General features: G+C 41.1%; 1 protein-coding gene across 3 annotated transcripts in view; it reads left to right on the top strand.

Annotated features, from left to right (window-relative positions):
* LOC138840929 (intraflagellar transport protein 81 homolog) overlaps positions 1 to 26,072 on the top strand; it is a 154,808-nt gene that overhangs the window by 67,377 nt on the left and 61,359 nt on the right. For all 3 annotated transcript variants that reach the window (XM_070041363.1, XM_070041365.1, XM_070041364.1), the window contains exons 7-12: positions 4,303 to 4,368; positions 4,877 to 4,987; positions 7,096 to 7,180; positions 10,417 to 10,580; positions 12,420 to 12,515; positions 14,683 to 14,829. In XM_070041363.1, the coding sequence (XP_069897464.1) occupies positions 4,303 to 4,368; positions 4,877 to 4,987; positions 7,096 to 7,180; positions 10,417 to 10,580; positions 12,420 to 12,515; positions 14,683 to 14,829 (669 nt within the window). The remainder of the gene's footprint in view (positions 1 to 4,302; positions 4,369 to 4,876; positions 4,988 to 7,095; positions 7,181 to 10,416; positions 10,581 to 12,419; positions 12,516 to 14,682; positions 14,830 to 26,072) is intronic.

Raw genomic sequence — 26,072 nt, 5'->3', positions numbered from 1 at the left:
CTGGGCACTGTCCCTCAGCTCTTCAGCTCAAGGCTAGCACTCTACCACTTGAGCTACAGCGCCACTTCCGGTTTTCTGGTGGTTTATTGGAGATAGGAGTCTCACAGTCTCTCCTGCCTGGGCTGGCTTTGAACCTCGATCCTCAGATCTCAGCCTCCTCAGTAGCTAGGATTACAGGCGTGAGCCACCAGCGCCCGGCTTTATCACTATATTTTTATCTTTTAAAATAATTACATTGTGAATATGTTTAATTATTGCTTTCCTACAAAATGATTTTAATGAACAAATTGTATTTCTTAATTAGTTTAATAATTTAAACTTTAGCCTTGTTTTTATTTCTTGCTATCTTAGATAATTCTGTGATTATCTTCATTCAAATATTTTACACATATATGTGGTTATTTCCTTAGCAAAAAAAAAAATTAGAAATGGAATTACTTATTTTTTCATTTCAATTTTTGGTGGTACTGGAGTTTGAACTCACAGAATCATGCTTGTTAGGCAGCCATATCTCTAGTTGCTTTTGGTTTTTTTGTCGGCCTGAACTCTGGGCCTGGGCACTGTCCCTCAGCTCTTCAGCTCAAGGCTAGCACTCTACCACTTGAGCCAGTGTGACTTCCAGCTTTTTCTGCTTATGTGGAATTGAACCCAGGGCCTCATTCATGCAAAGCAGGCACTCTACCACTGAGCCACCTTCCTAGCCCCCTTCAGTTGCTTTTGCTAGGTTTTGTTTGTTTTTTGTGCTGGTACTGGAGCTTGAATTAGATCCTTGAGCTCTTGCTCAGCATTTTTTTTTTTTGGGTCCAGTCGTGGGGCCTGAACTCTGGGCCTGGGCACTGTCCCTCAGCTCTTCAGCTCAAGGCTAGCACTCTACCACTTGAGCCACAGTGCCACTTCTGGCTTTTTTCTTTTTGCTTATGTGGTGCTGAGGAATCGAACCCAGGGCCTCAGGCATGCAAGACAAGCACTCTACCAATGAGCCACCTTCCCAGCCCATCAGCTTTTTTGCTCATAGCTGATGGTCTGCCACTTGAGCCACACTTCTAGTTCCAGCTTTTTGCTGATTAATTGAAAATAAGAGAATCTTAGTTTTGTCTGCCTAGACTGGCTTCAAAGCAATTTCTTTAGATCTCCGTCTTCTTAGGCTTATAGGTGTGAGCCATATGCCTGGCTACTGTGATTTTTTTTTTTTTTTTGGTCGGTCATGGGGCTTGAACTCTGGGCTTGAGGGCTGTCCCTCAGCTCTTCAGCTCAAAGCTAGTGCTTTACCACTTGAGCTACAGTGCCATTTCCAGTTTTCTGGTGGTTTCATGGACTTTCCTGCCCGGGCTGGCTTTGAGCTGTGATCCTCAGATCTCAGCCTCCTGAGTAGCTATGATTACAGGTGTGAGCCACCGGCGCTCGGCTACTGTGATTGTTTTTGAGATAGGATCTTACTCTACCTGAGCTGGCCTAGAAATAGTCATCCTATTTATATAATTAGGTATAATATTCATTCATCTTTTTATTGGTTGAGTTGGGGTTATGTGAACTTGTTCAGGCTGACCTCAATTCTCTATCCTCCCAATCTTTGTCTCCTAAATAGTTAGTATTATGGGCATGAGCCATCAGTGCCAAGCCCAGAATTGCTTATTAAATTATGTTAAAATTTGTAAGACTTTTAATGAACATTACTCAAATGTTCACCAGGAAATATTTTTTACATTTTTATCAGACACTTAAGTACCCTTGCTATTCAAACTCACATGAATTTTATTTTTAGAATTCCATAGTTAACAATTCCATTTTTATCATTATATTGGGAACATTAAATGTTTTTTTCCCAATAGAGATGGTTATTCTGATTAAAATGTACTGTAAGTATGTCTGAGACAATGTTGTGAAACTCATGTTCCAATTAATACAGAAACACACACTTATAAATGACAACAAAGTAAAACGGACTGTTGAGGGAAGAATTATCGAGGTGGGAAAAAATGGAGAGGGTGAATGAATGTGGTGGAAGAAGTGGGAGAGCGAGGGGAGGGGAAGAAGGAGTGAGTTTGGTCAGGATACATTATATGTGAATATATGTATATTTTATATACATATGTATATCTGTATATACATATGTATGTATCCTGTGCTCTAGAGATAACCACTTTTCTTATTTCACTAAATATATTTAAACCCTTTCCTTGGAATTATACTGTATATAAATGTTATAATTTGCTTTTTTCAAATGTCATATCATGACTTTCTCATATCATTAAACATTCTATTGCATAATTTTTAATGACTTCCATTGTACTTTACTGTAGTTTATTTAACAATCCTCATTTAGAATGTTTCAAATTTTAAAATATAATTGACACCAGTGAGAATGCTTATAGAAGTGTGTGACTTACGCATATTTTATTAGAATAAATCCCCAAATATGGAATTACTGAACTAGAAGGAAAGCATGCTTTAGCACTTCTTCTTCCTCTTCTTCTTCTTCCTCCTCCTCTTCTTCCTCCTCCTCCTCCTCCTCCTCCTCCTCCTCCTCTTCTTCTTCTTCTTCTTCTTCTTCTTCTTCTTCTTCTTCTTCTTCTTCTTCTTCTTCTTCTTCTTCTTCTTCTTCTTCTTCTTCTTCTTCTTCTTCTTCTTCTTTATTTTATTGTAAAAATACTGTACAGAGGGGTTATAATTACATGGGCAAGATAACAAGTACATTTCTTGTCAAGCATTGTAGGCTCCTCTTTTGTTTCCCCTTCCTATCCCTTCCCATCCTCCCCCCCTCCTTTTCTTCCTCTTCCTCCTCCTCCTTCTTCTTTTCCTTTTTTTTTGTTGGTAGTGAAGCTTGAATTCTGGGCCTAGGCCGTGTCCCTCAGCTCTTTAGCTAGCATTCTACCACTTGAGCTATAGTGCCACTTTGGCTTTTTCTGTTTATGTGTGGTGCTGAGACATTGAACCCAGGGCCTCATGCATGTGAAGCAAGCACTCTACCACTGAGCCACCTCCCCAGCCCCAATGCTTTAGCACTTCTAATATTATTATTTATTTATTTATTTTTGGTCAGACATGGGGCTTGAACTCAGGGTCTGGGTGCTGCTGTCCCTGAGCTCTTTTGCTCAAGCCTAGTACTGTACCACTTTGAGCCACAGCCCCACTTCTTTTTTTTTTTTTGGTTGGTCATGGGGCCTGAACTCTGGGCCTGGGCGCTGTCCCTCAGCTCTTCAGCTCAAGGCTAGTGCTCTACCACTTGAGCCACAGCGCCACTTCCAGCTTTTTTTTTTGCTTATGTGGTGCTGAGGAATCAAACCCAGAGCCTCATGCAAGGCAAGCACTCTACCATTGAGCCAGCTTCCCAGCCCACAGCCCCACTTCTTCTAATGTTATTCTTTGATACAATGCTACAGTAGTAAGAGTACACATTTCTGTGATTCTACCAATACTGACTTGTAGTATTCTTGTATTAGCATTAGAAAGAACTTTTTTTCTTCATTACAAAAATTCATGAAGCTGGTTAGAGGAAGGTAACTTATTTTTAATGTCTTTCTTTTTTTTTTTTTTTTTTTTTGTCGGTCGTGGGACTTGAACTCTGGGCCTGGGCGCTGTCCCTCAGCTCTTCAGCTCAAGGCGAGCGCTCTACCACTTGAGCTACAGCGCCACTTCCGGTTTTCTGGTGGTTTATTGGAGATAGGAGTCTCACGGTCTCTCCTGCCCGGGCTGGCTTTGAACCACGATCCTCAGATCTCAGCCTCCTGAGTAGCTAGGATTACAGGCGTGAGCCACCAGCGCCCGGCTTTTTAATGTCTTTCTTTAGGGAGAAGGAATTGGTTAATTAACAAACCACACACAAATTTATGTCTTGAGAATATCATAGCCTTAGAAATAATCTTGATGGAAAATTGGCAGAGTACATAGTTTGGCACTTAACAGAGCAGATGGAGTGTCAGCAGCTGTTGTTCATGTATTTAGACCTGCATACTTCCCACTATAGAAGATTTTTGAAAAATCCTGTTCCCATATTTGGAATCAGAACACAAATGTGCTGGTTGGCAGCTTTACTTTGCTGTGTTATAACCTGCTTTAGTTGCCTTTCTAGATGAACACCAAACTGCCAAAAAAATTACCCTGCATAAAGAATCTTGGGGGGGGGGCGGGTAGAGGGAATGAAAATGTCCTTTATCCAAGGAAGATCTTTGTTCCTTACTGCTCAGGTTATGCATGATAAAAATGATAGATGCAAAAAAATGATAGATGCATAATCATATAAAAACCTTATCAGAATGCTACAAACCAAGAGTGCTTTTAATCTCTTCTTTGCCACTTTTTTAGGATATTAATGCAATGGAGGAAGAAAAAGATCAGCTTATTAAGAGGGTTGAACGTTTGAAGAAAAGGGTAAGTCAAGAATTAGTTCTGTAGGGCTGGGAAGGTGGCTCAGTGGTAGAGTGCTTGCCTTGCATGCCTGAGGCATGCAAGAGAAAAAAGAGAAAAAAGCCGGAAGTGGCGCTGTGGCTCAAGTGGTAGAGCGCTAGCCTTGAGCTGAAGAGCTGAGGGACAGCACCCAGGCCCAGGGTTCAGGCCCCACGACTGGACCCAAAAAAAAAAAAAAGAATTAGTTCTGTAGACTTTGGCCTTAAATCCCAAGGACTACAAAGAATTAGGAATGCAATTTAAGATTAAGCCAGGCTTGGGTATATGTCAGAGGATGGGCTGAAGGAAGGAAAGTGACTCTCCCTAGCCAGTAACACAAAACCTTTAAGAACCTGGAGTCTAGACCTTTGCTGTCATCTCAAAGGAAGTACTGTTTACCAAAAGGAAATAAGTGGATGTCTGAGTCACATGACACATTAATTTTTTTCCTCAAATCTGACAGTAACATATACTACTTATTCCTTTACTGTAGGTGGAGACAGTTCAGAATCATCAGCAGATGCTTAAAATAGCAAGGCAACTTCGAGTTGAGAAAGAGAGAGAAGAATTTCTTGCACAACAGAAACAGGAACAAAAGAATCAGGTATACATATGGGGTTTATATTTTCAAGGTGAAAGGAGTATCTCCTTTTGGTAATTCACATGTGAAGAGAAAACAAATTAGAAATGTAGAATTTTTTTTTTTTTTTTTCAGTAGTGGGGCTTGCCTGGACACTGTCCCAGCACTCTTTTGCTCAAGTCTAGCACTGTACCACTTTGAGCTATATCTCCACTTCCAGTTTATGAATGGTTAATTGTTTTTTTTTTTTTGGTTTTTTTTTGGGTCCAGTTGTGGGGCCTGAACTCTGGGCCTGGGTGCTGTCCCTCAGCTCTTCAGCTCAAGGCTAGCGCTCTACCACTTGAGCCACAGTGCCACTTCCGGCTTTTTTCTTTTTTCTTATGTGGTGCTGGGGAATCGAACCCAGGGCCTCAAGTATTGCAAGGCAAGCACTCTACCACTGAGCCACCCTCCCAGACCTGAATGGTTAATTGGAAATAAGAGTCTCACTGGGACTTTTCTGCCCAGGCTGGCTTGGAACCACAATCCTCATGTCTCAGTCTCCTGAGTAAACTAGGATTACAGGTATGAGCCACTGGTACCTGCCTGAAATGTAAAATTTCATACTTCCCTTTGGTAGCATGATGGAATACTCTTAACTAAGAGCATTCTGTGGCTGGACGTGGCATTGTGGCTTAATTGGGAGAGCACTATCCTTGAGCACAAAGAGGCTCAGGGACAGTACCCAGGCCCTGAGTTCAAGCCCTAGGATAGGCAAACAAACAGACAAACAAAAATTTCTTTAAAAAAAGTTTTTGTTGGGTTGGGAATGTCTATTAGTGGTAGAGTGCTTGCCTAGCATGGCTGAAGCCCTGGGTTCGATTCCTCAGTACCACATAAACAGAAAAAGGCAGAAGTGGCGCTGTGTCACAAGTGGTGGAGTGCTAGCCTTGAGCAAATAACCTCAGTGACAGTGCCCAGGCCCTGAGTTTAATCCCCAGGACTGGCAAAAAAAAAAAAGAAAGAAAGATGGGGCTGGGGGAAGAGGAAAGCATTCTGTGGCACCAGTAGCAACAACAGTATGTCCTTTTGGATTCTATGCTGTTGTGTCTCTACACTGTCTTTTGGATTCTGCTTGACCCATGTTGTTCTCACATTACTAAAATTCATTGAAATGGAAAGCCATCAAATCAATTGCTAATGAAACTGACAATCTCTAAAGGGCATCATTAGGTTTCTGAAGCTGTAAGAACATTCTCCTTGTTTCACTGATCATAGTACCCTTTCTATTTTACTATGGTACCAAATAAGTGCATCATGAAAAGACTCAAAATTACTTACATTCTGTGCTTTTAAATTTCATGCTAAAGGAAAATATTATTTGACGCCAAATTATTACTTTATTAAAATGTGTTTCAAAATCTGAATAGATATAGATTTGAAAATACCTCTCAAATCAGTTCTGTATCTAAATGTCTAGTTGAAATTGGTAGAGCTCCACTGGAGCTTGACTTGCATCAAGTCAAAACCAGCTTGGTGCTTTTCTTGAGCCCTCAATGATTATGTACCCTGCTTTCTGATTCTGAGACTTGATGAGAATGTTAACATTGCTTAGGATGAAGAAAACCATATAACAAGCTGGGCATCTGTGGCTCACATCTATAATCCTAGTTTCTTAGGAGGCTGAGATCTGAGGATCTCGGTTTAAAGCCAGCCTGGGCAGGAAAGTCCATGAGATTCTTATCTCCAATTAATCACCAGAAAACCGGAAGTAGCACTGTGGCTCAAGTGGTAGAGTGCTTTGCCTTGAGTTGAAGAGTTTAGGGACAGTGCCCAGGCCCAGAGTTCAAGCCCCATGACCGACAAAAAAAAAGAAAATCTTATTGCAGAAGAAAAGCCTGATGTATTTTTTATTTAACAAATATGTATTTTTAAATCACTGAATTCAAATAACTAAATACAAATTCTAAAGCTTTTAAAGAGATTTTACTTGAAAAGATATTCAGCTAGTTACATTTTTGTTTTAATGTGATATTTTTGTTTTTTTTTTATCATCAGTTCCTTTTATATAATAAAAGTTGTATTTTCCATTGCTTGCCTATGTGAGTGTAACTTTTAATAGACTAAGCAAATAATCAATTTGTATTTTAAAGCTATTTCACGCAGTGCAGAGATTGCAAAGAGTACAAAACCAGCTGAAAAGTATGCGCCATGCTGCCGCAGATGCAAAGCCCGAAAGTAAGTAGAAGTGATTAGAGAGTATTGACTTAAATCAGGCAGTCAATGGGGGTTAATTATTGTCTGTGATTGTGCCTATACTAATTATTGTCTGTGATCCCGTTTGTATGAAACGTCCCAAATAGAAGATCCATAAATGAAGAAATCAAATCAACTTAGTGGTTTGTCTAGGGCCTGGAGGATGGCTGCATGGGTGACAGTAGGGTAGATTGAAAGTAATACTAAGGGGCTAGGAATGTGGCTTAGTTGTAGAGTGCTTGCCTAGCATGCATGAAGCCCTGGGGCTCCATTCCTCAGTACCACATACACAGAAAAAGCCAAGAGTGGCTTTGTGATGCAAGTGGTAGAGTGCTAGCCTTGAGCAAGAAAGAAGCTCAGGGACAGTTTCAGGCCCTGAGTTCTAGCCCCAGGACTGGCAAAAAAAAAAAAAAAAGTGATGCTAAGGAGTTTGGAGATTTCTTTTGAGGTTGATAATAGTGCTCCAAAATGGATTGTGCTAATGTTTGAAAGCTGTGAATATGCTGCAAAACATTGAAGTGTACGTTTAAGTGGGTGGATTTTATGGGGCTGGTGGAGTGTGTCAAGTGGTAGAACTTGTGCTTAGCAAGCATAAGACCCTGACTTCAAACCCTAGTACTTCCTCCCCCAAAGAAGCTAGAGATAAACCAGTTACTGCATAGCCAAAGAAGCCAGGAAAGCACGAAGGAAGCACTGCCTGACCATAGTGTGCATTGAACATTTGTCCATGTTTTCCTTTCTTCAGTCTTGAAAGCAAAGGGGGAGATTGAAGGAATGAATGGAAAACTTGTGAACTTGCCATTAGTACATTTTTACACAACGGAACTAAAAATAATTTTAAGGCTTTGGGCCAGTCTTTTTATATAATCCTAAGTGCATAGAATGCTTAAGCCGGAAACGCACTGTTTTAAAGTCAAGCTAGACTTTGTAAATGTGGAATGGAAAGATCTGAAATAAACTTTATAAAGCTTTATAGGCTGGGGATTCATAACAAAACCGTTATTCATAGAAAAAAAATCTATGTATGGTGGTTCATCTTTCAAAACAGGAAGCTATTCAAACTTTAAATGTAATTTAAGTTTTCATTTAACTTTAAACTAATACTTTATAAAATAAAAGCTACCAAACTTAAAACATTTATGAATGTAGATACTTCTCTAGATTTTAGCTTGGTATATCTTTAGTAATGTCTTTATTGGTTTGAACCTGATTAAGTTACAAATTCTATCCAGAAGTATTATAAAAGAAAAGGAATAAATGACCATTTATAGAATGAGAACATCTGGGGTAGATTTCATTTGTGTTGTCATTTGGTTCATTGATTTCTTAAATACTTAGAAGGTAATATAGAATACAGTAATAAATCAGATTTTCCAAGTGTTTCTTCTTTTCTTTTCTTTTTTTGTGGTTGTGGGGGTTGACCTCTGGGCCTGGGTGCTGTCCCTCAGCTCTTCAGCTCAAGACTAGCGCTCTACCACTTAAGCCACAGTGGCACTTCCGGCTTTTTCTGTTTATGTGGTGCTGAGGAATTGAACCCAGGGCCTCATGCATGCAAGGCAAGCACTCTACCACTGAGCCACCTTCCCAGCCCCAAGTGTTTCTTTTATTTTTTAATTTTTTTTGTTTTTTTTTTTATATTTTATTTTTTTTTTTTTTGTGAACATACTGTACAGAGGGGTTACAATTACATGGGCAAGATAATGAGTATATTTCTTTTCTTTTTTTTTTTTTTTGGGTCCAGTTGTGCGGCCTGAACTCTGGGCCTGGGCGCTGTCCCTCAGCTCTTCAGCTCAAGGCTAGCGCTCTACCACTTGAGCCACAGCGCTACTTCCGGCTTTTTTTTTCTTTTTGCTTATGTGGTGCTGAGGAATCGAACCCAGGGCCTCGAGCATGCAAGGCAAGCACTCTACCACTGAGCCACCTTCCCAGCCCCATGAGTATATTTCTTATCAAGCATTGCAGCCTCCTCCTTTGTTTACCCTTCACATCCCTTCTTAGCCTCCCTCCGTCCCCCCAAGTATTTCTTTTAAATATCAAGGGATTTTAAAGAAGTAGGTTGTAAAATTGAAAAAATCAACAGGCCACTGGAATATCCATTAGACTTTTTTTTTTTTGGTTGGTCATGGGGCTTGAACTCTGGGCCTGGGCACTGTCCCTCAGCTCTTCAGCTCAAGGGGAACGCTCTATCACTTGAGCCATAGCACCACTTCCAGTTTTCTGTGTGGTTTATTGGAGATAAGAGTCTCACAGACTTTTCCTGCCCGGGGTTGGTTTTTGAACTGTCATCCTCAGATCTCAGCCTCCTGAGTAGCTAGGTTTACAGGCATGAGCCACTGGCCCAGCTTAGACTCTTTTTTTTTTTTTTTTCTTTTTGGGTCCAGTTGTGAGGCCTGAACTCTGGGTCTGGGTGCTGTCCCTCAGCTCTTCAGCTCAAGGCTAGCGCTCTACCACTTGAGCCACAGCACCACTTCCGGCTTTTTTCTTTTTGCTTATGTGGTGTTGAGAATCGAACCCAGGGCCTCAGGCATGCAAGGCAAGTGCTCTACCACTGAGCCACCTTCCCAGCTCCCCGGCTTAGACTCTTATCTAAAATAAACTACTCTGAAAAATCCTGAAGAGGCACTGTGACTCAAGTGGTAGAGTGCTAGCCTTGAGCACAGTCAGGCTCAGGGACAGAGACCTGAGTTTAAACCCCAGGACAGGCAAAAAAAAAAAAAAAGGAAAAATCATACTACTTTTTCTGTAATTATTTATTCTTTTATGTAAGTTCTGCTTAATAATCATTCTAATTAACATCTAGAGACTTCAGAAGCCAATTTTTTTTCTTTTTTCTTTTCTTTTTTTTTTTTTTTTGGTGGGTCATGGGGTTGAACTAGGGCCAGAGTGCTGTCCCTGAGCTTTTGCACTCAAAGTAAGTACTCTGCCACTTTGAGCCACAGCACCACTTCTGGTTTTCTGGTAGTTAATTGGAGATTAGAGTCTCATGGAGTTTCCTTTCCAGGCTTGCTTTGAACCGTGATCCTTAGATCTTAGCCTCCTTAGTAGCTAGGTGCCTTGACCCACCAGCGCCTGCCTAATGGCCAGTTTCTATAGTGGGTATTGTATTAACGCCTTGACAGATATGCCCTTTATAGGTCTTATATTTCCAACACTGTGCAGAATATCAAAACACCTACTCAGCTGGGCTAAATATTCACTTCGTGGTTTTTTTTTTAAAGGTTTAATGAAGAGGCTAGAGGAGGAGATAAAATTTAATTCATATATGGTAACTGAAAAATTTCCTAAAGAATTAGAGAACAAGAAAAAAGAACTGCATTTTTTACAAAAAGTGGTTTCAGAGCCAGCGATGGGCCATTCTGATCTTCTTGAACTTGAATCTAAAGTAAGTGACAATCATTAATCATCTTTTTATAGCTCCCAAATTTACCTCATCCTCAGTTTTGTAAAAGTTACGTTATCTGCTTTCCATAATGTCCCACTCTTTACTTTAAAGTTAGCCTGTGCCGAGAGGTAACAACTCTTTGATGAGTTGTCCTTACGAGAAATTACAGAATACAATGATGCTACTTTATACATACAGTGTCATAAAAGCCTAGTCAACTCAGAAAACTAGTTTACTTGAATATATAAAAGTTTATGTCTTCAAAATATAATAATTCAGAGAGTAAATTTTAAAATATTTTCAATGTTATTCACTTCTAGGCATAATTTTTATAACAATTCTATAGTAAAATTAATATTTTAATTAAATATATCACCTTTGGAATTATTAAACTTCATTGTAATGCTCATTGAGACATGGTATCATGTAATATTTTTGTTCCCTAGAAATAAAACAATCAGGGGCTGGGAAGGTGGCTCAGTGGTAGAGCGCTTGCCTTGCATGCGTGAGACCCTGGGTTCGATTCCTCAGCACCACATAAGCAAAAAGAAAAAAGCTGGAAGTGGTGCTGTGGCTCAAGTGGTAGAGCGCTAGCCTTGAGCTGAAGAGCTGAGGGACAGCACCCAGGCCCAGAGTTCAGGCCCCACGACCGACCCCCCCCCCAAAAAAAAATCAGATTGGTGTGTGTGTGTGTGTGTGTGAGAGAGAGAGGGGGGGGAGAGGGGGAAGATGAGACAGAGAGACAGAGTGAGAGAGTGTTTTGGGGCTTAAACTCAGGGCCTTTGCACTGTTCCTTGAGCGTTTTTGCTTATGGCTTGTGCTCTAACACTTGAGCCACAGCTCCACTTCCAGCTTTTTCAGTAGTTAATTGGAGATAAGAGTCTCACACTTTTTTTTGCCTGGGCTGTCTTCAAGTCACAATTCTCAGATCTCAGCTTCCTAAATAGCTAAGCCACCAGCATCTGACTTTGTTGGTATCATTTATTTCTGGAATGGGGTCTTACTAACTATGTCTGACTAGCCTTGAGCTCAGGATCATTTTGACTCCATATCCTGAGTAGCTGGAATTATAGAGGTCTACAGACCACCATGTTAGGCTTAACTTCAGGTTTTCAGACAGCATCTTTTTCATAATAATGTGTACACATATATTTCATATAAAAGACTTTAGGATAATTTAGACATGGGTGATTAAATCCATGTATATAAATTGTTTCAATATATCATGAAATGTAAATTGTTTCTGAAAATAATCATAACAAGCTGGGTGCCCGTGGCTCACGCCTGTAATCCTAGCTACTCAGGAGGCTGAGATCTGAAGGTCATGGTTCAAAGCCAGCCAGGGCAGGAAAGTCCATGAGACTCTTATCTCCAATTAACCACTAGAAAAACCGAAGTGGTGCTGTGGCTCAAGTGGTAGAGCACTTGCCTTATTAAGAGTTCAGGAGCCGGGCGCTGGTGGCTCACGCCTGTAATCCTAGCTACTCAGGAGGCTGAGATCTGAGGATCACGGTTCAAAGCCAGCCCGGGCAGGAAAGACCGTGAGACTCCTATCTCCAATAAACCACCAGAAAACCGGAAGTGGCGCTGTAGCTCAAGTGGTAGAGCGCTCGCCTTGATCTGAAGAGCTGAGGGACAGCGCCCAGGCCCAGAGTTCAAGCCCCACGACCGACAAAAAAAAAAAAAGAGTTCAGGGATAGTTCCCAGGCCCAGATGATTCAAGCCCCACAACCTACAACAACAACAAAGAATATAAATTCACAGCTGGATTTGGCTAGATATCACCTCATGTTTGTAATCATAAGAGTTTTAATATTATTTACTTTCATACAATTTTAGATCAATGAAATAAACACAGAGATCAATCAGCTGATTGAAAAGAAAATGATGAGAAATGAGCCCATTGAAGGCAACCTCTCACTATACAGGCAACAGGTAAGACCACTCTTTTATCCCTACAGCTAAGTCTATAATCTTAGGGGTAAGCATGTTCTTTAAACCACTGGCTGTGCTACCTGTAGTCCTAAAGTGGGAAAGAAGTAAGGAATAAACGTTCTCTTGTTATTACCAATCTTAGATTATAATGAAGAAAGCCACAAAAGGCAGTGTTTTAAGTTTTAAATTCAATAGACCTGATAATGCTCTTTCCTTAGCATCTGCTAACTGTGGTGATAGAGCTGTTTGTGTTTCTATCTACAAATAAGGAGTTCTGTTGTCAGATATGGAATTTTTTTTTTTGTGGTCATGGGGCTTGAACTCAGGGCCTGGGCACTGTCCCTGAACATTTTTGCTCAAGTGGAGAGCTCTACCACTTTGAGCACTATTTCCAGTTTTCTGGTGGTAAATTGCAGATAAGAATCTCATGGGGGCTGAGAAGGTGGCTCAGTGGTAGAGCGCTTGCATGCCTTGCATGCCTGAGACCCTGGGTTCGATTTCTCAGCACCACTTAAGCAAAAAGAAAAAAGCCGGAAGTGGCTCTGTGGCTCAAGTGGTAGAGCGCTAGCCTTGAGCTGAAGAGCTGAGGGACAGCGCCCAGGCCCAGAGTTCAGGCCCCACTACTGGACCCAAAAAAAAAAAAAAAAAGAATCTCATGGACTTTTCTGCCTGGGCTAGATTTTTGAACCATGATCCTCAGATCTCAGCCTCCTGAGTAGCTAGGATGACAGGCGTGAGCCACCAGCACTGGATGGAATTCATGATTTAAATGAAGAAAAAAAATTTTTTTTTTTGTAGTACTAGTGTTTGAATTTAAGGCTTTATGCTCAGCTGGCGCATAATGTCCCTTGATCTATGCCTCCAGGCCTGCTTTTCTTTTCTTTTCTTTTTTTTTTTGTCATTCATGGGGCTTGAACTCTGGGCTTGGGCGCTGTCCCTGCGCTCTTCAGCTCAAGGCGAATGCTCTACCACTTGAGCCACAGCACCACTTCTGGTTTTCTAGTGGTTTATTGGAGATAAAAGTCTCACAGACTTTCCTGCCCGGGCTGGCTTTGAACCGTGATCCTCAGATCTCAGCCTCCTGAGTAGCTAGGATTACAGGCGTGAGCCACCGGCATCTGGCCTTCATTTGTTATTTTAAAGATACAATCTCATGGACTTTTCTGACCTGGTGGCTTTGGACTGGATTTCAGCCTCCTGAAGTAGCCTCCTGAGTAGCTTAGGCTTATGGGCATGAGCCACAGACACTTGGTTTACACTATAATTTTTCACAGGGTTTGCATAAAACTTTGCATACAACTTATACTGTTTCACTAAATGGTACAAATTGGCTGATTTTTTTTTTCTTCAATAAGTATGATAATGAGGGGCTGGGAAGGTAGCTCAGTTGTAGAGTGCTTGCATTGCATGCATGAGGCCCTGGGTTCAATTCTTCAGCACCACATGAGCAGAAAAAGCCAGAAGTGGTACTGTGGCTCAAGTGGTAGAGTGCTAGCCTTGAGCTGAAGAGTTGAGTGACAACGCCCAGCCCAGAGTTCCGACCCCATGCCCGACCCCCCCCCAAAAAAAAGACAATTCATTTAAGAAATCTCCCCATTACCACTACCCCCAAGTTGGTAGCTAACAGCCAATGCTGCATTATGGCTTACGAGCAACCGTTTTGGTTGTGTAAATATGTGCATAATTCTGGTAAGCAAGGTGTTTGATTTTGAACTTAGTTTATTTTTTAGAATGGCCCAAATAGCTATTTTAAGCTTTCACTATAAAATATGGGTATTGAATTTGATAAGATGATCTGTGTTGTAGTTCTGACAATAAAATGTTTTATTTTCTCCAGTGTTAACATCTACTTACCTCCCTGCAAGGTATTTTCATTAGTATTTGAGTGTTACTTGAGAAAACTTGAAGATTTTCATTAGTGCATTTTTGTTTCCCTATTTGATATGTTCTGTATCTTTAGGGCTTTTGTCTTTTGGTTGATACTTAATATACATTCTATACTGAAGTTATATTTATAGTTGATAAAGATATGTAATAGGGCAAGCAGTTCTGGTCAGGAGAAACAAAGTTGATACTGAAAATTATTTGATAAAAAGCTGAAGCACAGGTATACAAGATAATAGAAATTTGACTGTATGTCTTCTGTCTACATTAAATGCTCCATTAGGCATCCATTATTTCTCGTAAAAAAGAAGCCAAGGCTGAGGAACTTCAAGATGCCAAGGAGAAGTTAACCAGCCTAGAAAAGGAAGTGTCAGTAAAGACAAATCAGACCCGAGAATTGGATGGCACCGAGGTTTTGAAGGGAGATGAGGTAAGTTCCATGTCTCATGGAATCAGGGGTATGACTACTGGGTTTTAACTTTCTTAATTTGAATATTTATGAGAAGATAATCTTATTTTTAAAAACTTAAGTCTTTTTGTAACAGTAGTAAGATACTCTTGATATAAAATGTGAGCAGTCTGGCTGGGGGGTGTGGATCTTACCTGCTATCCCCAGTCTATTGGGAGGCCGGTCCATCTCAACCAGTGAGATGGGCATGGTGCTGAAGGTATGTCATTCTGGCCTTGTGAGAGGTATGAATAGAAAATTACAGTCCAGTTCTACCTCAGCTCCTGGCAGAAAAAAAAGGGAGACCCTGTCTGAAAAATAAGTAAAACAAAAAGGGCTGGGAGTGGTTATCAGTCAACTTTGTCAAGAGACAGAGTGCTTACCCAGCGAATGTGAGGTCCTGAATGCAAACCCTAGTACTGCTGAAAAGAAAAATAGTAAGATAATAAAAATGTTAAAGCTGGGCACCAGTGGCTCATGCCTGTAATCCTAGGAGGCTGAGATCTGAAGATCACGGTTAGCTAGCCCAAGTGGTAGAGCACTAGCCTTGAGCTGAAGAGTTAAGGGACAGCCCCCAGTTCCAGAGTTCAGACCCCACGACCGGACCCCAAAAAAAAAAAAGCCTAAGGAAACCAGGTGCCAGTGGCTCATGCCTGTTATCTTAGCTACTCAGGAGGCTAAGATCTGAGGATCACAGTTCGAAGTCAGCCCAGGCAGGAAGGTCCATGAGATTCTTATCTCTAACCATCAGAAAACCTGAAGTGGAGCTATGGCTCGAAGTGGTAGAGCACTAGCCTTGAAGGGAAAAGCTCAGAATCAGTGCCCAGACCTGAGTTCAAGTGACCCAGAAAATAAATTGACGGTGAATTTTCACTTGTGCCAAACACAAATTAATTGTTCCTAGGGTGCTGTTTTTCAGTATAGTATTTCTGATTGTAATGTCCTAATATGCCTTTAGCTAGATGAAGAGGTCAATGCTTGAATGAATTTTTTTTTTTTTGTTAGTCCTGGGGCTTGAACTCAGGGTCTGGGAGCTGTCCCTGAGCCTCTTTGTGCTCAAGACTAGTGTTTTCCATTTGAGCCACAATACCACATCTGGCCTTTTCTGAGTAGTTTACTGGAGATAAGAGTCTCATGGAGGGGCTGGGAAGGTGGCTCAGTGGTAGAGCGCTTGCCTTGCATGCATGAGGCCCTGGGTTCGATTCCTCAGCACCACATGTAGCAAAAAGAAAAAAGCCGGAAGTGGCGCTGTGGCTCAAGTGGTAGAGTGCTAGCCTTGAGCTGAAGAGCTGAGGGACAGCACCCAGGCCCAGAGTTCAGGCCCCACGACCAGACCCCCCCTAAAAAAAAAAAAAAAAAAAAAGAGTCTCATGGAGATTCCTGCTTGGGCTGGCTTTGAACCACAATCCTAATATCTCAGTCTCTTAAGTAGCTAGGATTGCAGGTGTGAGCCACTGGTGCCGGGTTTCTTTCTTTTTTTTTTTTTGGTCAGTCATGGAGCTTGACTCTGGGCCTCGGTGCTGTACCTGAGCTCTTCAGGTTAAGGTAAGTGTTCTACCACTTGAGCCACAGCTCCACTTCCAGTTTTCTGGTGGTTCATTGAGCCACAAAGGAAGTGCCTGGCTACCTTTAGGTTTTAATGTGTGCCTTCATATTGCTTTATGATGGGGGAGGGTTTAAATGAACTTGGGAGCTAAAAATCATGGCTCTATGATATCTTTGCTATCCACAGAAGAAAAAAATGATTAATTACGCAACAGTTTTGCTTTATAAGAGATCTTGGTACTTCCTAACATTTTTTTTTTTCTTTAAAAAAATGCTACCCAGTTGACAGGACATCCTAATTCCTAACTGCTGTGGCCATGTGATTAGTGCTTCTAGTTCATTTAGATTTTCTCTATGGAAATGTGAGGGAAAAGAACCCAATGCCAAGTTATTAGCCTTTATTTTTGAGAAATCATAGTGTATAGAAGTACTGGTTATAGACAAAGGATATGTGTGTGTGTGTGTGTGTGTGTGTGTGTGTGTGTGTGTGTGTGTGTGTGTGTGTGTGTGTGTGTGTGTGTGTGTGTGTGTGTGTGTGTGTGTGTGTGTGTATTTTTTTTTTTTTTTAAAGTCATAATGGGGCTTGAACTCTGGGTCTGGGTGCTGTCCCTGAGCTCTTCAGCTTAATGCAAGCACTATACCACTTGAGCCACAGTACCACTTCCAGTTTTCTGGTGGTTCACTGGAGATAAGAGTCTCATGGATTTTCCTGCCCAGTCTGGCTTTGAACCGTGATCCTCAGATCTCAGCCTCCTGAGTGGCTAGGATTACAGATGTGAGCCATTGGTGCTCAGCAAAAGAGTATTTTTAAGGGGAAAAAGATTAACTTTAGAAATGATAAGGTCAACTTAATTTTTGAATTATGTTTGATCAGAAACCAGAACAAATCAAGTAAATTATTTGGCAGTTACCTAAAAGAACAGAAGGTATTGGGGAACATTATGCATAATTTTATAAAGAACAAATCTTGGTAGACCAATTTTATTTTCAACTTTGATAGGATGAGAAGCCATATGGATAAGAAAGAGGAAGTTTGTTAAATTTATATAAGGTTGCTGGACTTCACTAAGGTTTCTGACTTAGTATCATGTGATAATTTCCAAAATAATCATGTCCTTTGCTACTTGACTGTTAAGACAGTTCATGAAAGGGTTTTAAGAAAGAGACATAGCCAGGTGCAGTAGTTCATAGCTATAATCTGACCTACTTGGGAAGTGGAGATCAGGAGGACTGCTATTGGAGGTCTGCTTGGGCAAAAAACATTCATGAGAACCCAGCTCAGTCAATACAAGCTGCATGTTGTAGCACATGCCTGTCATCCTAGTTACACACAGATCATGCCAGTCCAAGCATAAATGTGAGATCCTGTTCTAAAAATAATAAGCAAAAAGTTGGAGGTCTGGCTCCAGTGTTGGAGTGGCTGTCTAGTGAGTGGGAAGCCCTGAGTCTACACCTCACCACGGGTCACCCCCCACCCCCACCCCTGCAAAAAAACAAGAAAAGTGGCCAGTTAGGGATCCAGCTTCTGATTACTCTTATGATTGTGAATGACAGGTACTATAGGCATTTGTTATTAGGCTTGTTTATTAATATCTCCTTATTTTCCTTATTAATAAAAGAAAAAGTATCTAAATGCTTTTTTCTGTTGTTCTTTGGTTATAACTTTAACATTTCATTTTTATTGTTTTTTCATACTTGAGGCAATACACAAGAAAAAGCAAAGGAATGTGTTTATTATTCTGCCAACATTTTGACAAGAATTTCTAAAGCAATTGAAATTACCTTCTGGAGTTTTTTTTTTTTTTTTTGTCAGTTGTGGGCCTGAACTCTGGGCCTGGGCACTGTCCCTCAGCTCTTTAGCTCCAGGCTAGCGCTCTACCACTTGAGCCACAGCGCCACTTCTCGCTTTTTCTGCTTATGTGGTGCTGAAGAATCAAACCCAGGGCCTCATGCATGCAAGGCAAGCATTCTACCACTGAGCCACCTTCCCAGCCCTGAAATTACCTTCTTAGAGATAAAACATACATTTCAGCTGGGGACCTGTAATCCTAACTACTCAGGAGGCTGAGATCTGAAGGCAGGAAAGTCCTTGAGACTCTTATCTCCAATTAACCACCAGAAAACAGGAAGTGGTGCTGTGGTTCAAAGTGGTAGAACCCTAATCCTGAGCAAAAAGAGTTCAGGGCTAGTGCCTAGACTCTGAGTTCAAGTCCTAAGACCAACAAAAAAAAAAAAAAAAGAAGAATAAAAAGATATGTTTTCTAGCCAATCCAACCTGATTTCTTTTCCTTCACATTGAAAAGTGTTAAAAGGCTAAGTTTAGAGATTATACTTTCTAGATATAACTAAATATTGGTAATTTAGAATATTTAAGCTGGGTGTTGGTAGCTGATGCCTATAATCCTAGCTGCCCAAGAGGCTGAGATCTGAGAATCACAGTTGGAAGCCAGCCTGGGCAGGAAAGTCTGAGAGACTCTTATCTCAAATTAAATCACCGAAAAGGTCAAGTAGCACTGTGGCTCAAGATGTAGAGGTGCTGATTTTGAGCAAAAGGAGCTCAGGGCCAGTGCTCAGGCCTAGAGTTCAAGCCTCAGGATAGGCCAAAAAGAAAAGGTTTTATATACTTTTTTTTTTGGGGGGGGGGTCTGGTCATGGGGCCTGAACTCTGGGCCTGGGCACTGTCCCTCAGCTCTTCAGCTCAAGGCTAGTGCTCTACCACTTGAGCTACAGTGCCACTTCCAGGTTTTTTCTTATGTGGTGCTGAGGAATCAAACCCAGGGCCTCAGGCATGCAAGGCAAGCACTCTATCACTCAGCCACCTTCCCAGCCCCTAAATATATACTTATTAAGTAAAAATATGATTGAGTTGATAGTCTATAGCATTTTGATTCGTACTATCTCTGAATTTAAAAAGTTACCAAAATGATCTTTGCTCTAAATTTTTGTAAAAAAAAATTCAGCTTAATAATAATAAAAGTTTATTATGCAGTTACAATCTGTCAAACACCATACTGGGTTTTTTTTTTTTTTTTTGGAGGGGGGTGTCATGGGACTTGAACTCTGGGGATAGGCACTGTACCTGAGCTCTTCAGCTCAAGGTGAGCACTGTACCACTTGAGCCACAACCTACTTTTGGTTTTCTGGTGGTTCACTGGAGATAAGAGTATCATGGGCTTTCCTGCTTGGGCTGGCTTTGAACCACAATCCTCAGATCTCAGCCTCCTGAGTAGCTAGGATTACAGGCATAAGTCAACAGCGCCCAGCCATACTGGGCTTCTTGTATGCATTTATCTCATTATACTGTGAGATAGATATAATTTTTTTTTTCTGGTCATGGGGCCTGAACTCTGGGCCTGGGTGCTGTCCCTTAGCTCTTCAGCTCAAGGATAGTGCTCTACCACTTCAGCCACAGCGCCACTTCCAGCTTTTTCTGCTTATGTGGTGCTGAGGAATCGAACCCAGGACCTCATGCATGCAAGGCAAGCACTCTACCACTGAGCTACCTTCCCATCCCTAGATATAATTTTTATTCCCTATTTTTAGAGGTAAGGGAACTGAAACACACAGAGTTGAAGCTAGCTTGCCCAATGTCATATTGTTAGCACTTAGTAGTACCAGCATTAGAGTTAAGTACAGCTTCAGAGCCCTCAATAATTTGTGCATTACAACACTAAAAGGTATCCTTACTTGAGCCAGATAATAAGATTACAACTTAAAGTCATCTTGATAGGTCAGAGCACTATTCTTAGACAACCAAATGCCGTTAATGGGATTATAAATATTTTAAAACGCAAGTTGGATCAGCCATTACTACTGTGGATTGTTGAGGAGGATACCAGGGCTTGAACTCAAGGCCCTGACTCTCTTGCTGGACTATCTTGTTCTACTTCAGTCTGGCATTTTAATAGTTAATTTAATGGTTAATTATTAGTCACATGAACTCTTCTGTCTAGGCTGGCTTGAACTAAGATCCTCCAGGTCTCAACTTCCTAAGCAACTAGGATTATAGGTATGAGCCACCAATGCCTGGCTTTAGCCTGTTTTGTTTTGTTTTTTTAAGGAAGGAAAGTTTTTGCTAGGCTCATGGTTTCAGAGGGGTCAGTCCATCATGATAGCAGACAAGAAGGAATATTAGAAGAGAGCCCAGATGACCTACTCCTTCCAGAGGCCCACTCTCTACTTTTACCTCTCTCCAATAAGGCCTTTATATTGTGAATCCACAAGAATGGCTATGTCCAGATACCTGCCTTATTTGTGTGTGTGTGTGTGTGTGTGTCAGTCAAACTCTGAGCCTGGGTGTTGTCCCTCTGCTCTTCAGGTCAGGGCTAGTGCCCTACCACTTGAGCCACAGCGCTGAAGGGCTGGGAAGGTGGCTCAGTGGTAGAGCGCTTACCTTGCATGCCTGAGCCCCTGGGTTCGATTCCTCAGCACCACATAAGCAAAAAGAAAAAAGCTGGAAGTGGTGCTGTGGCTCAAGTGGTAGAGCTCTAGCCTTGAGCTGAAAAGCTGAGGGACAGCGCCCAGACCCAGAGTTCAGGCCCCATGACTGGACCCAAAAAATAAAAGAGTCTCACAGACTTTTCCTGCTTTTCTGCCTGGTGACTTCAAAACACAATCTCCAGATCTCACAGGATTACTGGTGTGAGCCACTGGCGTCCGGCTAGCCTCCAGTCATTTCTTTCTTTTTTAGTCTGAGCAAACCCATATAATCCATTTGCACATTTAGAGTGGACTCAAACTCAATATTTGATGCTTTGGCCCGGCACTCTAACACCTAAGCCACAACTCCAACCCTGAAGGGCTGATTTTCTTTTTTTGGTCGGTTCTGGGGCGTGAACTCTTGTCCTAGGTGCTGTCCCTCAGCTCTTCAGCGCAAGGCAAGCACTCTACCACTTGAGCTACAGTGCCACTTCTGGTTTTCTTTTTTTTTTCAAATTTTTTATTGTGATTAGTGGTTACATAATTTCCCAAATTTCATAGTATTGTGGGATAGTGATGCTCAGTTAAAGTCACAAACACATTCTAACTTTCCTGGAGCAAATTGTCTACATGGTCTATAACATTTATGAGTTCTGTGAGCTTTGCGATAGTTATTTCTGCCACATTGCACTTCTGGTTTTCTTTTGGTTAATCGGAGATAAAAGTCTCCTGGGGTTTCCTGCCCTCTGGCTTTGAACTGTGATCCTCAGATCTCAGCCTCCTGAGTAGGTAGGACTACAGGTGTGAACCACTGGCACCAGCTGAGCCATTTCTCTTGCTGAGATTTTTCTGCCCTATCATAAGCAACAATCTAGAAGACCTTGTCTTCATGGAAGAACAGAGGATAGAACCTGGTGCCTGGTGGCTCACGCCTATAATCCTAGCTACTCAGGAGGCTGAGATCTGAAGCTTGCTGTTCAAAGCCAGCCCCAGCAAGGAAAGTCTGTGAGACTCTTATCTCTAATTAACCACCAGAAAACGGGAAGTGGTGCTTTGGCTCAGGTGGTAGAACGTTTGCCTTGAGCTAAAGAGCTGAGGGACAGCGCCCAGACCGAGTTCAAGCCCTACAACTGACCAAAAAAAAAAAAAAGGTCAGAACCTGTGTTTGTGTTAGTAGCACCATAAGCAACTGCTACTTACTGGCTTAGTCACTTTTATACCTCCAAAACTTTGCTTTAGTAATTTGAAAAAAATCAGCCTCGAAACATAGCACTAGAATCCTTCTAAGAGCTTTCATTCAAATAAATGTAGCCTCTGGGGTCTAAATTTTTTTTTTAATAGCCACAAATAAAGCTCTGGTTAGGCTTGGACTAGCACTTTATGCATTGAGAGGTCACTGCTGATTTATGTGTGGTTATATAGCCTGTTGTGTTGTTTTCTTCCCTAACCATGGTAGAAAGCTCAGTGCTTTGCAGTTATAGCTTGGAAAATGTGCTTGGTCACATAACATTTATAAGCAGCTTTAGAAAGGGCCAACCAATCCGTTGTACAACTATGGGCAGAAATCCTAGAGCTAAATTGGAAAGATTATGAAATCTTCCTTAAATACTTCAAAGTGAAGACAATGCAGATGAGGGAATCCTGGCAAGATTTGTGGCAGCTGTCAGGTCCTCAAAAATTAGGAATCAAATTCTGACACTTGAAATTGAATCATCCACCCTTCCAAGTGAATCCAGGCGAATGTGTGGTATTTTTAGAAGCTTTCCAATCATGTTATACTCTTTAGAGTTCATAGCAGGGCCCAAGGACCCTAACATTTCCCAGGAGATGTTACAAAACAAATAAATTTTGCTCAGCTCACCATAGTATATGCAGTGTAAAAATGCATGCAATCTGAGTGATGACATAATTTAAACCTAAAATTTTAAAGCTGCTCATACAATTTTTTTTCTAGACAACTAATTGGACAGCAGTTGCAACACTCATTGGTAATGATAGTAGCAGCTGTGTGGTGGTAATTTGATTTATAACAGAAGCATAGAGACTTTGGAAGTTATGGTTAACAGTTTCACAAATGGATATTCTGGGCCACCAGTTTGATTTAAGATGTATTTCTACCAGCATACATCATATTGCTTATTATAGATTCTCTCAAAAGATGGAGCAGTTAACTAGCCACTGTCATATGTAGGTAATTTCATTGTTCATGAGTGGCCTGCTGAGATTTTATAATTTTAATTGTAGTACTGCTGGGAGCTAGTGGCTCACGCCTGTAAACCCAGCTACGGGGGAGGCTGCAAACTGAGGACTATGGTTTCAAGCCAGTCCTGGGAAGGAAAAATCTACAAGAGTCTTTATCTTCAATTAACCACCAAAAAGGCAGAAGTAGAGCTGTGGGTCTAGTGATAGAGAGCTAACCTTAAACAATAAAGCTAAGAGACAGCACTCAGGCTATCAGTTCAAGCCCCAGGACCAGCACACACAAAAAAGTAATACTAACAGTGTGGAGAAGGTTAGAATAGTATGTGTGTTTATATAGCACTTCCTATGATGGGTTCTTTTGAAAAGATTGTCATTTTAGCAGAAAGCAAAGGTTACTTTGAAACATTTTCTCTTGCTAGCTTGCTCTGAGACAAAACTTTAGGAACTGTGAATTATTTATTGAGACCTGACATGAAAAGATTGCCTTTTCAAGTTTTTAGCAACTCTGAATTCAGAGAGAATACTAGATGCTGACAACTGGACAAAACATTTATGGCCTTAGGGCATATTCATGCTACTTTTTTTTTTTTTTTTGTCAGTCGTGGGGCTTGAGCTCTGGGCCTGAGCGCTGTCCCTCAGCTCTTCAGCTCAAGGCTAACGCTCTACCACTTGAGCTACAGCGCCACTTCCGGTTTTCTGGTGGTTTATTGGAGTTTCACGGACTTTCCTGCCCGGGCTGGCTTTTGAACCTCAATCCTCAGATCTCAGCCTCCTGAGTAGCTAGGATTACAGGCATGAGCCACCGGCGCCCAGCTCATGCTACTTTTAAACAGCTAGGTAGCTTATCTCTTTTCTCCTGAGTACTCCAAGCCTGCCTATTTCTGTAGTTTTCTACATTTCTGAATGATTTAATGAAGCAAATGATAAAGACATAGATAAAGAAGGAAAATAGCATGATTGTTGTACTTAGCAGGATATAAGGACAAAATATGTCTTGTGGTCTAAATTTAGAAACTTTTGATGAAATTAATAATTTTTCTGTAGCTTTCTTACTGCTTTTTTATTTTTATTTTTTTTGTCGGTCATGGGGCTTGAACTCTGGGCCTGGGCGCTGTCCCTCAGCTCTTCAGCTCAAGGCGAGCGCTCTACCACTTGAGCTACAGCGCCACTTCTGGTTTTCTGGTGGTTTTATTGGAGATAGGAGTCTCACGGTCTTTCCTGCCCGGGCTGGCTTTGAACCGCGATCCTCAGATTTCAGCCTCTTGAGTAGCTAGGATTACAGGCGTGAGCCACCAGCGCCCGGCTGCTTTTTTATTTTTACAAATGCAGTTTTGGGTTATTTATTTTATAATTTTTATTAGCCTACATTAGTTGTACAAGGGGAGTTTATTATGACATTTCCATTCATGTACACAATATATCCTGATCAAATACACTAGTACCGAGGATGTATTTGTCTTGTAAAGTCTTCCCAGCTACTTTGAAAATAGCTTTCTTGCTAGATATTGAAGTATGATATTTGCAGCAGGAACTTATTCTTGCCTTCACAGAAATGTCCAGTAATTTTTTGGGATTTCCCAACAAGCTTGAAAAGCATTAGGGAAATAGCTGCCCCATCCATTTAAAAAGCTAGCTGAGATTTTATTTAATCATTGCTGTCAAGAGTTCAGAAAAACACTAAGCAAATAAAACAAGGAGAAACATTTGTCAGATCCCACTTTGATCACAAAGGAGCTGAATCTATAATATTGTTCATGAAGCCAGAAGCACTGAAAAGTAGTAATCCATTACCCAAACTGCTCACCCACAAGATAAACATTAGGGCTTCATACCACTGAGAACTTGCTTTCCCAGAACCATTAGTTTTACTGATATAGGCATGTAGAATGATGGCTGATCTCTCATAAATGACAAGTTACTGCATGTGACTGGTGCAAATGGTTAGTAATAGCTGCCATAATGGGTTTCCAGCCTGATGGCAAGCTTGCAAGTTTACTTTAATGATAGATTTATTTAGTTGTCCAGTTACAATGCTTAGTGGGAAGCTTTTTATCTTAATGATCCAAGGATTTGTTGTTTATCTTTTTTTGTCTTTGATTTCTTTTATCTTTAACACGTGTAATCTGGACAGGGAATGTGGCTTAGTGGTTGAGTGCTTGCCTCCATGCATGAAGCCCTGGGTTCGATTCCTCAGTACCACATTAACAGAAAAAGCCAGAAGTGGTGCTGTGGCTCAAGTGGTAGAATGCTAGCATTGAGCATAGAGAGGCTCAGGGACAGTGCCTAGGCCCTTAGAACTAAGGGCCTAGGACTTAGAAAAACAAAACAAGAAACAAACAAACAAAAAAAAGTGTAATCCTAGCTACTCAAAAGGCTGGGGGTCTGAGGATCACAGTTCAAAGCCAGGGCAAAAGTCCATGAGACTTATCTCCAATTAACCACAACCCAGCCATACCACTTCTAGGCATCTAGTCTGAGTATCAAGACCCAGGATAAGGATGCCTGCACATCATTGTTCATAGCAAGATATGGAAACAATCCAGAAGCCCCACAATAGATGAGTGGATCCAAAAAATGTGGTACCTATTTTAAATAATTTGAATAATAATTTTAGGTAATTTTAAATAATTCCCTTTAAATTTTATTCATTTTATTTTTAATTGTCTTTAAGTAGTTATCCATAGTTATATAAATTCAGCATGTCAGTTCTGCATGTATCTTAAATATTACCCCTTATATCCTTATCTCCCTCCCCATCTATCCCAAACCTATTCATCCCCTCAGAGTTGTTTATTAGAGACGAGAGTCTCATAGACTTTACTACCTGGGTTGGTTTCAAACTGTGGTCCTCAGAACTCAGCCTTCTGAGTAGCTTGAATTACAGGCATGAGCCCGGCTTTTCTCACAGGTTTGGTTTTGTTTTTTTTTTTTTTTTGAGACCAGGTCTGTGTGGCCCATGCTGTCCTTACAGTCACTGGCAAAGCCCAAGGGTTTCTGTCTACTCATGATCTCTCCCAAGTACTAAGAGTATAGGCATCCTAAGTGCTAGAATTATAGTA

Source organism: Dipodomys merriami, unplaced genomic scaffold (assembly GCF_024711535.1).
Source record: "Dipodomys merriami isolate MVZ:Mamm:240054 unplaced genomic scaffold, mDipMer1.0.p SCAF_307, whole genome shotgun sequence".
Classification (NCBI taxonomy): Eukaryota; Metazoa; Chordata; class Mammalia; order Rodentia; family Heteromyidae; genus Dipodomys; species Dipodomys merriami.
The sequence above is the reverse complement of the archived record's forward strand: the minus strand, read 5'-3'. Positions and strand labels throughout refer to the sequence as shown.